The 15,495-nt window shown below is 38.4% G+C and overlaps 1 protein-coding gene across 3 annotated transcripts in view; it reads left to right on the top strand.

The window, feature by feature from the left end:
• Window positions 1-15,495, top strand: part of nbas (NBAS subunit of NRZ tethering complex) — a 296,070-nt gene that overhangs the window by 82,445 nt on the left and 198,130 nt on the right. For all 3 annotated transcript variants that reach the window (XM_036582328.1, XM_036582327.1, XM_036582326.1), the window contains exons 24-26: window positions 2,900-3,082; window positions 6,677-6,850; window positions 11,389-11,522. In XM_036582328.1, coding sequence (XP_036438221.1) covers window positions 2,900-3,082; window positions 6,677-6,850; window positions 11,389-11,522 — 491 coding nt within the window. The remainder of the gene's footprint in view (window positions 1-2,899; window positions 3,083-6,676; window positions 6,851-11,388; window positions 11,523-15,495) is intronic.

Below are 15,495 nucleotides of genomic sequence, written 5' to 3'. Positions count from 1 at the left end.
GCATTCCTAGCTTTCTCTGTCTCTCTTTCTCTCTCCTTTTGCCTTTTCACTTACTCTCTGCTTCTCCTCCTCCAGGGGAATTAGGGAAAAGGAGAATTTGAAGGGGTGATATGAGAATGTGAAGACAGAGTACAGAGCACATGGCTGAAACAAGAGAAAAATACAGATGGGTTGTAATTAAAAGGTGTGAAATCTGTTGATCAGTGCGGTCACTTCCTGTTTGTTTAGCCATGAAGGAGTCAAAAGCTCTTTTGTGCAAGATCAGATCAATACGTCGTTATTTGACTTCTCTCTAATGACCAGGGTTGTGTGTGTTGTGCTTTCTTCTGTCTGCAGGGTTACTGATATGTGTATTTGTTTTGTTTGTGCGTATGTATGGCCTTGGCTTCCCTCTGTTTCAGCTTTAGTGCATGTATTGACCAGCACAGTTTGCTGTTAATGTCAGTAAGAGCAGGTTTAATGTGAGGAATTTTCCTCTGCTGGACTCCAGCACTGAAGGATTATACCCTTTCCCAGGCAGTGGAAGGCAGCTGCAACCACCAGACATATATCTGCTATTGATTGGCCTGGAGTGCTGTCTGTCAACGGGGGGAAAGATATTTATTGGCAGTTCATGATGTGAAACACAAGGCATTGATTTGGTGTTCAAGCATGTGGATTTTTTTCAGTCGGCATCACCTTTTTGTCTGGGTTTTATGGCTTCCTCCACCCTTATTTTTAAGATATGAGCCCTTTTATGAATGTAGCTTATAACTCACTCATTAACTTACCCTCTTACTCGTGTTTGGCAGGCTGATTCACCACAAGGGGGAGCTATTAGCACTGTGGCAACGTTTGTGTGCATCATTAGCCTCTTTTCCATGAATGTTGCTGTTTGTGAAGGGTGCTAATTCTGATATAAATCATATAAGTGTAAACTAAGTTATAAACTAAGATTTTGCTACACTTAGCATTGTGATTTAATCATGTCCAGGTGGAATTTGGAGGAAACTTGCAGCAAAACGCTAACTGCCAGTTTTGTTACGTCAGCTAACAGATGCCTGCGTTGGCTAGCATCATGCTGAGAGCCATCCTACTCATCCAGAATCTGAGGCCATTTATTCTCTCTTGGGCCTCTTTTCCACTGTAGAGCCATATGGGTCCCAGCGCTGTATTGTTCTATGCTGGCGCAGACTTGTGAGTAGTGTGGACAAGTAAGGGACACTCGATTGCCTTCCACTCACAAACCTCCAACCCCATCTGCATCCTCTACAATTATTTATTGCTGCTTTTAAACCATTTTTCCTTCCTCTTTATATTTCCCATGGTATTATCACAATCTGTGATCATAATTATAGATTGAGATGATAATCATAAAGAACGATAATTTGACATTGTATGTAGAAACACATACATAAAGTTTGAAGTGCTTTAAATGAAACAATCATTAAATAAAACTGTTTGTAATACTAATTTACGTCAGTTAGTAACTGTTAAACTGTTAGTAAACAGTTTAAATTTAAATAAACATAAAATTTTACACATTCCAAAAACATAGAAACACTCCCCTTTTAAGTAGCTTATATAAAAGAAAAATATAAAAGCATTTCTCTGGAACAGTTCATTCAGTTTCTCTCTCAGTGCAGCACTTTACTGTGTAGTGAGTCAGCTAGTCAGGAGAAATGTTTCTTTGTGTCTCTGTCAGCAGTGAAATTGAGCAATGTGTTTGGATTATTGAATAGAGAATTGTTGACCCTGTTTTACATGTATGAATTCAAATATATAAGATTTAATGATTTATTTTCTTTTTTATTTTTAAATAAAAAATATTTAGTTATTTAAATTTCATATTATCAGTGTCACATTTATGAATTATAAAATCTATCTATCTAATAATGTTAATGTTGAGCCCAAAATCTCTGAGAGTGGGTAGGATATTATCAGTATGATTAGATTAATTTCCAGTGAATTAATAAGGCCTGGTTTTACCTAATTACATTATTTTTTCTAGCCTGTTTGGTTAATAATAAAAAACCCTGAAACATTCAGCCCTACAGTGGAAAAGAGGTCTTGGACTCCTTCCTAACTGTGGATGGCTGTGACATTGCTGGGAATTGAACTTGAAATCTCGTGACGATGATGGGGCCAGCATGTAAAAGTAGTAGTGGTGGTCCTGTGAGGGCCCTGACTGTAGAAGTGCAGGGTGAAAGGGGGCTAATAAAGTATGCAGAGGGACAGATGGACTAGAGTCTGTGATTGTAGAACTACAAAGTGCACCTAAATGGTAAGTGGAGCTGATAAAATGGACAAATGTAGATACAAAGAGATATTCTTAATTCTTTATTAAGTGTTCATTGAGTGTATAAATATATACCACCCCCCCCACTGGTAGCCTCCCAAGTGTTGACTGATATGGGAAATGCTCACTCAGAATAACAATACTTCAGCTCAGTTGTGGAGAGGTGTACAGCTGTCCTTGTTTCTTTGATTTTCCTTATGTTGACTACGCACTTTGTTGAGCTCATTGAATTTTAGCAGGAGCTTCTGACTAGACTATAGCTTTGCTGTAATGTAAGTTAGTTGTTGAAGTAACTAAATTTAATTCATAGTAATTTTGGTTATTTCCATTGGTCTATTCATCATGAAACATTTAAACAATGTAAAGTACAGCTGCCATTTTCAGTGGTCTAAGAAAAAAAAATAGAGTTTTAATGGAGCTTTTTGATATGACGATGATATTTTAATGTACATTGAAACTGTTGGGGATGTATCTAAACTCTAATTGGCTCTGTTTGTTGTCGAGTGGTTTCTGATTGGTCCGTCTGTTGGTAGGCTGCTCCTGATTGGCTGTGGGACTCTCTGTTTACATTCTAATTACGTGTGTTGTTTGTTTTGTCTGGCTCCGTGTGCGTGTGTGCAGGTGGACTGCGCTCTGTCTCTGGTGCGTCTGGGGAAGGAGCGGGAGATCCCTGGGCTGGAGCTGCTGTGTGACGACCTGGTTACCATGGAGACGCTGGTGTACGAGGCATGTGAGCTGAGCCTCAGTCTGAAGGAGCTGCAGCAGCTGAGAGACATCGACAAGCTCCGCCTCCTCATGAAGAATGTATGAACAGTCACTCACTCTGTCTGTCCAAATTAGTCTGACCTGCTTCAACCTGTCAGCTTACGTTTCACATATACATCCTCTCTTGCTCTCTTTCTCTCTCTCAGTCTCTCTCTGTCTCTCTCTCTCTCTCTCTCTCTCTCTCTCTCTCTCTCTCTCTCTCTCTCTCTCCCTCTCTTTCTCTCTCTGTCTGTGTATTTATTTTTCCTCTCTCACTCTGCCTCACCCCCGTCCCACTCTTTTATTCTGTGTCTCTTCCTTTTTCTTACTCTTTTTCTCATTTCTCCAAGAATTTAATTTTTATTCTATCTTTTTCTCTCTCTTTTTTCCCGTCTGTTCTCTCTCTCTCTCTCTCTCTCTCTCTCTCTCTCTCTCTCTCTCTCTCTCTCTCTCTCTCTCTCTGTCTTTCATATCTGATAGAGAGCAGCACTCCAGAGACCTCTAATTGTTGTATGGCACTCATTCCTCTCACAATTTTTCAATATTCAAACACTATAATTACCTCACAGGAAGAGAGAGAGAAAAAAAGAGTGTGTGTGTGTGTGTGTGTGGTGTGTGTGTGTGTGTGTGTGTGTGTGTGTGTGTCTGAGGGATGTTGTAGCAGAAATGTTTATGGAAGTGTCCTCATTAAGCCTGGAGTCAAAGATGGCTTGTTCGGATTTAATGCTTTCATTAAAATGATTTAATGTCAATTTGCTCGTTTAAGAGAAGGCTCGCCACACTCGTCTACGGGTGAACTGCGGTCACTGCTGCTTGTCACCAGCGACACTCTTTACACTTTCTAAAAAAACATTTGCTTCTTATAGTTTAAGTGGTTTCTTCTCAAGTTCATTTTTTATGATTTCATTTTTCATGAGCTTCATTTGCCACCATAAGTGCCACTAGTCCAGATTAAGTCTGGCCTAAGACTACATAAACAATACTTCCAGAAACAGTTGTCTATTGAACTTCATTTCTTAGCCCAGATCTGTGCTGAGCACACTGACGCTTAAATTTTAAATCAGATCTAGGCCACTTTTTAACACATCTTAATTATGGCCATCTGACCACCTCTGAATTTCTTCTGTCAGCTACTGCTGGAATTTGTTGGTATTTTGTTCATGCTATCAGTATTATTTGTGTGATGGATCATTCCCAGCACTGCAGTGACACTGACGTGGTGGTGGTGTGTTAGTGTGTGTTGTGCTGGTCTGAGTGGATCAGACATAGCAGTGCTGCTGGAGTTTTTAAACACCTCAGTGTCACTGCTGGACTGAGAATAGTCTACCAACCAAAAATATCCAGCCAGCAGCGTCCTGTGGGCAGCGTCCTGCGACCAGTAATAAAGCACTAGAGGATGACTAAGACAATCTGTGCAGCAACAGATGAGCTGGACACAGTGTTTAAAAACTCTGTCTGACCCACTCATTAAACACACACAACACACATTAAAATGCCACCACCACGTCAGTGTCAGTGCAGTGCTGAGAATGATCCACCACCCAAATAATACCTGCGCTGTGGTGGTCCTGTGGGGTCCTGATCATTGATGAACAGGGTAAAAGTGAGTTAACACAGTATGCAGAGTAAAAGATGGTCTACAGTCTGTAATTGTAGAACTACAAAGTGCCCTATATGGTAAGTGCTGATAAAATGGACAGCTGATAAAAAGTGTAGAAACAAGGAGGTGGTTTAATGAAGTGTATATAGAAAAAGAAAAAGACAGTAGCATACAGACAGACCAACCAGAAGTAAGTAGTAGTTAACACATCGTGGAAAGATGTCATACAACAAACACTGACTAATCTGTCTAGTGTTTGTACCAAATTAGATACTATAGTGTTCACAGCGTCTTAATATTTAAATAAGAAGTTGAAGTTATCCACGTTAAAGTTATCCATTGCTATATCAATATTTTGAACTCAGCCCTACCTGAGTGGGCACCCCCACCTACCTGTCTGTCTTTTTCTGCACTGTACACTTACATGTTTGTTCACCAACATACAAACTAGGCCTGTCAAAATTATTGCATAATTGCCTAATCACAGTTATTTGTGACGATCTCAATTGTTTAAACTGACTGCAGTCAATTTCCACAGCCGTTAGAATTCGGACACGTTGTACTGCAGCAAATAAAATGTGAAATGGGTATATTAGGCAAATAAAAGTAAGTAAAAGAAAGCAGTAAATGCATTTATCAAGACACATCATGGGGCTATGAAAACAGAAAAAAAAAAATTCTAACTCTCTGATGATCTAATATGTGTAGAGGGCATTAATGTTTGTTTATTTGCCAGTATGCTAGCAGAAAAAAAGTGTTTCTTTGCCTATATTTTTGACTCTCACAAAGAACATGTAGCTTTGCTCGACTCTGTACATAATTCTGTGTAAATGTAGATATTTATGTGTAGTTTCCCCACAATGTTAATTCAATACTACGACCATGTTAGCTAATCAGCCAATTTTGCCACTTTGTGACTTTTATTTTAATGATATGCATCACAATATTTATATTTATTGTGCATGTATAGTTTTTCTGGGATTGTATAACATGGAGGCGGCACGGTGGCGCAGTGGGTAGCACTGTCGCATCACAGCAAGAATGGCCTGGGTTCGATTCCCGGTCGGGCGACCAGGGTCATTTCTGTGTGCCTGTTCTCCCCGTGTCTGCGTGGGTTTCCTCCTGGTACTCTGGTTTCCTCCCACAGTCCAAAAACATGCAGTCAGGCCAAATGGACATGCTGAAATTGCCCCGTAGGTGTGTGTGTGTGAATGCATATGTGTGTCTGTCTGCCCTGCAATGGACTGGCGACCTGTCCAGGGTGTATCCTGCCTTCTGCCCAATGACAGCTGGGATAGGCTCCAGCACCCCACCGCAGCCCTGAAGGATAAGCAGTTTAGATGATGTGTATGTGTGTATGTTTATAACATGGAACAGCCTAAATAGAACCTGTACTGCTGCAAAATAACAGTTCTACAACTACAAAGATTTTTATTCAATATTTTGCAAATTGCAGTTCACTTAATCAAATTAAACCGGCTTGAAAACAGACTTTGTAATAAAACATGTAATTAGTGTTCTTTAAGCACTGACAATATCCACAATATGCTCAGAAAAGCGTATTATGACACGATTTATCATGATAACGATAAAATATCGTCATATTGCCCAACCCTAGTTGCATACAGAAAAATTAAATTGTTAATTGCGGTTATTTATATGACAAATAATTGTGATGATCAGCTTAATACAAATAAGTCCACATACCCTCAGAGGTACAGCAGTGGTATTAAGGTCTAACTGTGTGTCTTAAATGAGTTTCAAAAGCACACATGTGGAAAAGGGACATATTTGAGAAATTAAAGGCCTGGAGTCAAGAGAAGATGTATGGAGTAAATGCGGCTTAAATAAATAGAACTGCAGCAGAATATGGTACAATGATGTTCCCTCGCTAAAAGTTCTGGAGACATACCCCTGAGAATACCACCCCAGTGACAGTTTAGTACATGTTTTCAGAGTGTCTGTCTGCCTGTGTGCTTGTCTATCCATTTAACTCTCTCTCTGTCTCTCTCTGTCTCTGTCTCTCTCTCTCTCTCTCTTTGTCTCTCTCTCAGTCGAGTGAGGATTGTTATGTGAAGAATGTGCTGCAGTGGATGGTTCCGTTCCTGCACCGCTGTGAGGGTCAGAGAGAAGGAGCGACTGTGGTGCTGCTCAGAGAGTACCTGGTGTCTCTCGCCCGTGAAGATCTTACGATGCCACTCAAAATCTTCCAGCACTCCAAACCAGGCGTGAGTGTCTGCTCTCCTTCCACACAGTCTCACTCACACACGTACACACGCGCACACACACACACTCTCACACTCACAGGAGTTTGCTCTGAACTTGAAAGGAAGTTACAGCCCGCAGCCTCCATCCCTGTGGAATCATTCAGCTCAGGCAAGACCCTCAAAAGACATGCACACACACAGTCAGACAGTCATGTAGCACCACTCTCGCATAATAAATTTATGAGCTGTTCACCCTCACTCACTATCACCAATTTCCCTCGCAGCAAATTAGGCAAACAGTTGGACAGGGACATACATGTGTGTGTGTGTGTGTGTGTGTGTGTGTGTGTGTGTGTGTGTGTGTGTGTCTCTATAGTTCAACAAGACAGAATAATGGGCCACTTAACGGAACCTGATTGAAGTAAAGCACAAAAGCACACACCTAACCTCCTGTCCACAAGAACTGTGAGAGAATGATATTAATTTAAAGAAATGAAGAGCTCTCGTGGACAGCATGCAGGCAATTAGGCAGAACCTTCAGCAGGTTTATGTGAAGTGCTGAAATATAAGGGGCAAGTGCATAGTTTAATTTAGCTGTGTAAAATTGGTTGGGATTAAAGATGGAAAGATGAAAGTGCAGAAGTGTAGAGTGTCCTGCTCTATAGAGGATTTCTATTGTGTTGGAATGCCAACTTTAAGGTACGTACACACTGCCGCATCGCGCTCCACTCTGTACAGTGGCAAGGTTTTGCCTGCCCTTCAGAAGAACTCATATGAATATCTCAGCCACATGTTTTTAATGGATTAGAATTCAAGAAAAATGGAAATATGTACTACCGGTTTTGATATTGTTCAGTGACAGGATCACAAGAAATAGCCTACAGTCTTTGGCTGCTCATTTCAAGGTCAACATAGCACAAATCCAAGTTCAACAAACATGAACTTTGAGCTAATCATAGCTCAGAGGAGGGCGGCAAAAATGACTCCTTCAGAAAGTGAATGGACGAGACAAAAGCACAAAAATTATTTGCTAATTTTTTACTTTTTGATAATGTGAACGTAGGTTGTTCTTCTGTGCTACTGTGCTAGTCCAAACTTTGAACACACCTGATTGAATGTAGGTTTTCTACATTCTGACATTTCGATGACTCTAAAGGCTCAAACTTTAATATTAAAAACTAGTTTCGGTACCATTGAGAATAAGACTACCCTTATTAAGAGTTTCTAAATGGTTTAAAATTACTGTATTATGGGTTATTAATTAGGTCATAAAAACCTTAGAAAGCGTGAATGAACAGTTACTACACATTAATAAAATGAGCAAAAAATGAGCTACCATGTCTGATCAACATGAATATGTGATGAAGCTGACGAGCTTAACTGATAAACTTTTTTTTGACTGATGAAAAAGACAAAGTAAGATTCGTAACCAGCAACATCTGAGCCTTTACAGCATTGATGAATGTATGCTTACTATGAGGCGAACAACAGGTCTCTGTTTCTCTTTTTATTTATGTGTTGTAAAGGCTTATTAATGATTTTTAAAGTGTGTATGAACTAATTAATAGCCATTCATAAACTCATTTTAGAACATTCATTAACCCTTTATAAGAGTAGTCTTATTCTAAAGTGGTACCCTAGTTTCCAAGTAACATACAGGAGAAAATGAGAGAAATATAGGGGAAAATGATTATAAATTTGCTTTAAAAGTTGAACACAGTATCAGAATGCATAAATCTGCACACAGTCAGGGGAAATAAACTGAAACAGCAGACAGTTCTGTTTTCACAGCACAAAAGTCAAAATCTTAAGTATTTCTCCCTATGCAGAGCAAGAAGACCCCTGTGAGATCTTGCATGAGTCGTCGTCTGATTTGTAAATTATGTATAATTTATATATCAGAGTATTTCTTATCCTTGCAAATGTTTTATTTATGATGTTGCTCTGAAACACTTCGCAAAATATACTATTTTTAAATAAAATTATGATCAATTTATGCCATTAAGGTTACTCTCTATTGAAATAAAATGAAATCACAGTAAAAAAAAAGACATTATCTACTTTGTAAATAGAAGATATCAGTTTTGTTTATTAGCAAAATCATTCTAAATGATTATCAAAAATAATAATAATAATAATAATAATAATAATTACTACAACAGTAAAAATCATAAAAAGAGCAATAAAATGACATATTTTAGTTTTTTTTTATTATAAACCACAACTGGTTAAAAGTGCAAATGATTAACAAATAGCAATTAGCTTTGGATTTAACTTTTTCGAGCTACAAAACTTAATGACAAACTCATCTCCAGCAAGATTACTAATTCTAGCTGCCCTAGTGAAGAACCTTATATAATATTATGAATACAGAAATATTCTAAAGGGGACCTTTTGCTCCTCATCTAGAGGGACTCCTTGCCCCAAAGATCTAATCTTTCAACAAATTTTCACTTTACAAGAAAACAAAAACTATATAATAATCAATAATTAGAATGTGTAGTAATGAGTTAATGTGTCTAGATTAGATTTGGGCCCTTCCTTTGATCAGGAGAGAACAACAGAGGGGGTGAGACATCTTCCTCCATGTTACCTTAAATAGTGGACCTGATCACTGTGTATTTTTTGGAATGTCCTCCCAACAAGTGGTTATCAGCAACAACAAGGACTCAGCATGTGTGGAAGTTCTTCAAGCTTGTTTGAAAGGCATCCCAGGTGGCTCCTCATGAGGCTGCTTGAGAGAATGCCAGGAGGCTTCAAAGCTACATCAAGGCAAAAGGGTGCTACTTTGAAGAATAACTTAGAAGATTTTGTCACTGCACAGTTCTGTGTAGGTTATTTTGTAGATTTAATGTCTTTGCTTTTAGTCTTATATGTAGGAAATAGTAAAAATAAAGAAAACGCCTTCTATGAGTAGGTGTGTCTAAACTTTAGACTGGCACCACAAGTCAAGGGACAGTTTGAAAACTAATTAAGGTTGTGTACATCTTGATGTTTGTTCCCATAGGCCTGGGTCCCAAAGTCACTGGTCCCTTTTGTATTAAATAACTGCCTCTAATCGGTGACCCAGTGATACTGGCATCTTCTTGATTGTCCCTTGAGATGCCTTGCCAAGACTTTTCTGCAGCCATTTTTGGTTCTCGTTTTAACTTAATGTGAGTAGTTTACTGAGCATAGACAAATTTCTTGCACTGTTTTCCCCAAATGTAGTCGATCAGCCAAGACGTGTTTAGCATCTGAAGTTTGCTTCTATAATTTTATACAGGAGCTACAGGGCTAATGAAGCTAACAAGTAATGAATGGGTCATTATCAGCACTACAGTAACTCTGATGTCGTTTTGGTGTGTTAGTGTGTGTTGTGCTGGTCTGAGTGGATCAGACACAGCAGTGCTGCTGGAGTTTTTAAACACTGTGTCCACTCACTGTCCACTCTATTAGACACTCCTACCTTGTCAGTTCACCTTGTAGATGTAAAGTCAGAGACGATAGCTCATCTGCTGCTGCACAGTTTGTGTTGGTCATCCTCTAGTCCTTCATCAGTGGTCACAGGACGCTGCCCACAGGACGCTGTTGGCTGGATATTTTTGGTTGTTGGACTATTCTCAGTCCAGCAGTGACACTGAGGTGTTTAAAAACTCCAGCAGCACTGCTGTGTCTGATCCACTCATACCAGCGCAACACACACTAACACACCACCACCACATCAGTTTTACTGCAGTGCTGAGAATGATCCACCACCCAAATAGTACCTGCTCTGTGAGGGTCCATGGGGGTCCTGACCACTGAAGAACAGGGTAAAAGGGGGCTAACAAAGTATGCAAAGAAACAGATGGACTACAGTCTGTGATTGTAGAACAAAGTGCACTTATATAGTAAGTGGAGCTGATAAAATGGACAATGAGCGTAGAAACAAGAAGGTGGTCATAATGTTATGCCTGATCGGTGTATGTTTAAATGTAATGAGTGGTAAATGAGTGGAATCGTACTTAGATTCCCACAAACTGTATGTATAAAGCATTGCATGCTTGATTTAAACTGTCAAGTTGTTAAATAATGTCAAATACAGTTGCTTATGTGGTTTCTGACATTGTACGACAAGCTACAGCAACAAACTGCACAGCTACAAAGTGTACCAGCCATCTTGAAGGCTGTAGTTGTGAACCGCACCATCTGTTCTGAAGTGATCTTTTGCACTCAAATGATTTGTGTGAAGTGAATCTGAAGCCTTGATGATGGGAGTTTAGAACGCTTCCTAAATACCACATATGTTACTGTGGTCATGTCATGGATGGCCCTTTCCTAGTAAGATTAAATTAACTGAAGAGAAGATGTTCCGGGGCCTTTTCAACATACCAACATACCAGTTTTTGCATCTTATTATGCACAAGCAGGACTTCTAGAGCTGATGTGTCCATTTTATTAGCTGTTGGGATTGAGAGCTATTCAAGCATGATGTCTGATTCAGTGGAGTTAATTCTGTTTTCTGCTCGCCCATCGCTCCAGTTGGATGATAATAATAATGATGAAGGCTTGATTACTATCTCTGTGTTTGTTCGCAGTGTCAGCAGAAGATCATTGCTGATCCGGATGAGCTGATGTCAGTGGCGCTGGAGTGTATCTACAGCTGTGAACGAGATGACCAGCTCGCTCTGAGCTACGACATACTGGAGTGTCTGCCTCAGAGAGGATACGGGTTAGCATCAGTGTGCACGCACACACACACATACAGTCGAATGCAAACGTTTTAGCACCACCTGTCAAATGTTTTGTTGATTTTCTAAGTGAAAATAAGTTGACACATCTCAAAGAACAATTAACATAACTTAACATACTGGTAAAAATAAAACAAAGTATGGCCTGTGCAAAATTTATGGCATGTTTATATTTTATGTTTTTTTGTTGTTTTTGTTATTAAACAAAGCAAATACATAGAAATTGTGCAAGAAATTTTCAGCAAAATGCAATATTGAAGTATGTTCCCTGTAGATGTTTTAAAGCAACAAAGTGGGTAACTTGACCAGGAGTACTAATACTTTTGTATACGACTGTATTAACGTCTCTCTGTTTTTATCTGTATTTATTTATTTATTTATTTTAAAGATAGTTTGAAATTGCCAGGTGCCTTTACATTGCATCAAAATATTATGGTGAATGGATCAGTGGTCAAGAATGACTTAAAATGTTATATTTTACCAGAGGTGGGTAGAGTAGCCAACAATTGAACCCATGTAAGAATGTTATTACTTTAAAATAATAATTATTTTAGTTTTATTAGTTTTAAATTATTGCTTGAGTAAAAGTAAGAAAGTATCTAGTAAAAAGATTGCTCAAGTAGCGAGTTACTTTATCAGACCTCAATTAATAATCGAAATAGAACAGCCTTATTTAGGCTTATCAAATAACTTACCTACCATTGCCTGTGTTACTTTCGGGAGAGAAGAAAAATGCATTTGTGAGCTTTACGTTCTTCATAGAAGGCTCTGTAGCTGATGATGATTTTTGCTATCTAGACTGTTGTTGGAAGAAAACCTTGCATTTCTAAAATGGTAACTTTACAGGAGAAGGAAAAAACCTACTTTACTTCAATGTAAGTCAGTGGAACCAGACTTTTTTCCCAAGTCATTTTGGGTCATTTCTTTTGGCCCATTCATTGTGAAATTTACACACAATGTAAAGAACAACAGGTACTTTCAAATTATGTTAATAACTGAAAAACGACACAAAAGGAGATACAAGGTTTTCTTCAGACAACAGCCATATGTCCCCAGTGTGTTGGGATGCACCCTCTGTTGAAGAACAAAGTTTAAAATCTGGCTATAAAAAAGTAACTTAGCAAGGTAGAGAAGGCCTTGGCAAGCAAACTTAGCTCAAGATGAGAACATTACAAACTGCTAAACAAGATTAATTCATGCTCAGTGGTCACTATAACATTACTATAACTGTTTATATCATTTCAACTGTATCACAGCTAACTTTTAACATTGGTGTCATGCCTGAAACTCTTTGCTCACTATTTAGCCAAACTCCTGCCACTCTTAGCTGCTTAGTCCAACACATCCCATTAGCCAAATCCATAACTTGCAGCGACATGTTTTTTCAAGTTGGATGTTGAGTTCTTGAATGCTAAAAGATCCACATGTTTAGGTTGACAGAGAAGGCAGCACATTATATTGTTTTTTGTAGTCACCTCAGTTTGAGGCTAGGGGTGCTCTTCTTCCATTACACTGTCCCCCATTGAGCCACTGCTGTCCAGCACTGAAAACAGTGGTTCTACCACCGAGCCCACCACTGTTAACATCTATGGTACCTGTATTTGACAGTATTCATATAACTGCGTTTGACTGGTCAAAGAAAGTCATGTTAAGATGTTTTTAATTGATGAATGGAGCTAAGATGTATTTGAATGAAGCACACAAAATATGTGTTGATTTAAAACAACTTTTAGAAGTACAATTTGTTCAAAATGTTATTTAAGTAGCTGTAAGTGTTACGACCTCTGCATTTTACAGCTTTGAAATGTGGCGATCAAGTCTCAAGGCAGATGACTTATCAAGACGACATTCTAAATAATTACACTGTATTATTTATCAATGAATAACATTTTGCTGTTCTCAAAAAGACCTTAAAATACCTGCTGGTGTCTAGCTTATAGTAGTCCAGTAAAGAATTTTTATTTAATAAAATGACAGTAATTGTTCATATGACAAAAGATTCCAAATTTTGAATGTTAGTATATATTGTTTATTTAATAATGATCAACGATGAAAGCTAAGATTTAAAACTCCGCTGACTCGCAAAGTCACTAGCAGACACACTACTTCAATGAATCCCTTCGAACAAATCAAAAAAGTTTTTGAACATCAGTTTATTGCACATGTGCATCTGAGCTGTTCTTTTTGACTGCCAGTATGTGTACACACATGCAGGCTCATTGGCTCAGACTCCATGGGTTTGTTGTGTGTGTGTGTGAGTGTGTGTGTGAACTCACTGGAGGCTGCCTCCTGATGAGCTGAGGATTATCTCTGTATGCTTCTGTCTCCCTTCAAAGAGAAAACTCCCCAAACCGCATTAGATCGCCTTATTATACCCCCTAGATCTTTATCCTCCCTACCCGCTTTAAATTTATCTGCAATTAAAAATAAATGATATTGCTAGTCATTATACTTCCACAGTATGAACACTTACAACTGATGAAATGATGAAAAAAAAAAATGTGAATCTGAAGAAACACTGTAACAGCAGCATTTGTTAAAGTGGCAGAAATCTTCAGCAGGCGCACACACGCACATGCACACATTCACTAACTCTCTCTTTGCGTTTAATCTCTGGTTGACTTTGTAAAGCTACTTTCTCTAATTAAAGATCCGTGTAGTACGAAGTTTTCTGCTGTCAGCCACTTCCAGAGCTTGTGAAGCCATTATCCTCTGGTTGGAGAGACTGCATTCATGTATACCTTCTTCAAAGCATCTTAATACATTGTAACACTGTCCACCTATGCATCTGGATAGCCTTAGAGAGAGACAGTACAGTGCACAGTACTGTGCAAAACTTTTTGCACTTAAGAGATTATATTTAAAAGCGGTTTCTCTGGTCAGTGAGCACTCATTTGCTCAGAAAAAACACTAATATTGAAATAAACACTATTAACAATAATACACCCAGTGGTGATTTTACAAATGTCATTGAGTTCATTTAACCATTTCCAAAGTTCACCTTGTGGCAGTACAATGTTAGTTTTAGTCATCATTCAGTACCTGGTTTGTCAAATCAGTACTTCGCAAAATCTCAACTACTTATTTAAAAAAAATAATAAAAAAAAACATTCATGTCATTCTTCTTACTGTGCTGTGCTTTTCTACTTTTTATTTATGATTATTTATAGTTATTGTAATGATTGACATGATGAGGTGATGTTAAATAATGTGCTTAGGTGTCTTAAGACTTTCGAACATTATTGTATATGTGTATATATATGCTGTCTGAACAAAACCTTGTGTCTCCATTTTTGTTGTTTTTCAGTTTTTGACATAATTTGAAAGCACCCGTTGTCCCTTACATTGTGTGCAAATCTTGTGATGAATGGACCAACAGAAATGACCCAAAATTACATGGGGAAAAAGTCTGGTTCCATTGTCTTACATTGAAAGTAAGAAATGTTTTTTCCTTCTCCTGTAAAGTTCTCATTTTGGAACTACAAGGTTTTGTGATATATACGCACTGATTTTCAGACTTTGGGACCCATTTACTTCAAAATAATGAGATCTAACTGCTCACCAGGAGGAACAGGGATGCAGCCTCACTTCCTGCTCTAAAATGTAGCAGTGTGGCTAAAATAAGGCGTCGCCCATGGACTAAAACTTTTAGTGTTTAGGTAGTGACATGAAAACGTGGGACAGATTTTTTTAAATAAAGTTTTTTTTTGTTTGTTTGCTTAAAAATTAAACTCATGAAAAATCTAAATCTTTTAACTTCACTTTAAAAGAAATCAAATTGATCTTAAAAACACACTGGAAAACACAAAACCACGTGTCAAACACAAGGCCCGTGGGACACAATCTTATCTGGCTCGCAGAAGTATTTTCATTTTCTATTAATATTAGCCCATTTCACGATGCACTGCACTACAGTCCCCAGCATGCACTGCAACGTAATGTGCTCGGACTCTC

The sequence above is a fragment of the Colossoma macropomum genome, unplaced genomic scaffold, assembly GCF_904425465.1.
Source record: "Colossoma macropomum unplaced genomic scaffold, Colossoma_macropomum, whole genome shotgun sequence".
NCBI classification, from domain to species: domain Eukaryota; kingdom Metazoa; phylum Chordata; class Actinopteri; order Characiformes; family Serrasalmidae; genus Colossoma; species Colossoma macropomum.
This window is presented reverse-complemented; position numbering and strand designations above follow the sequence as displayed.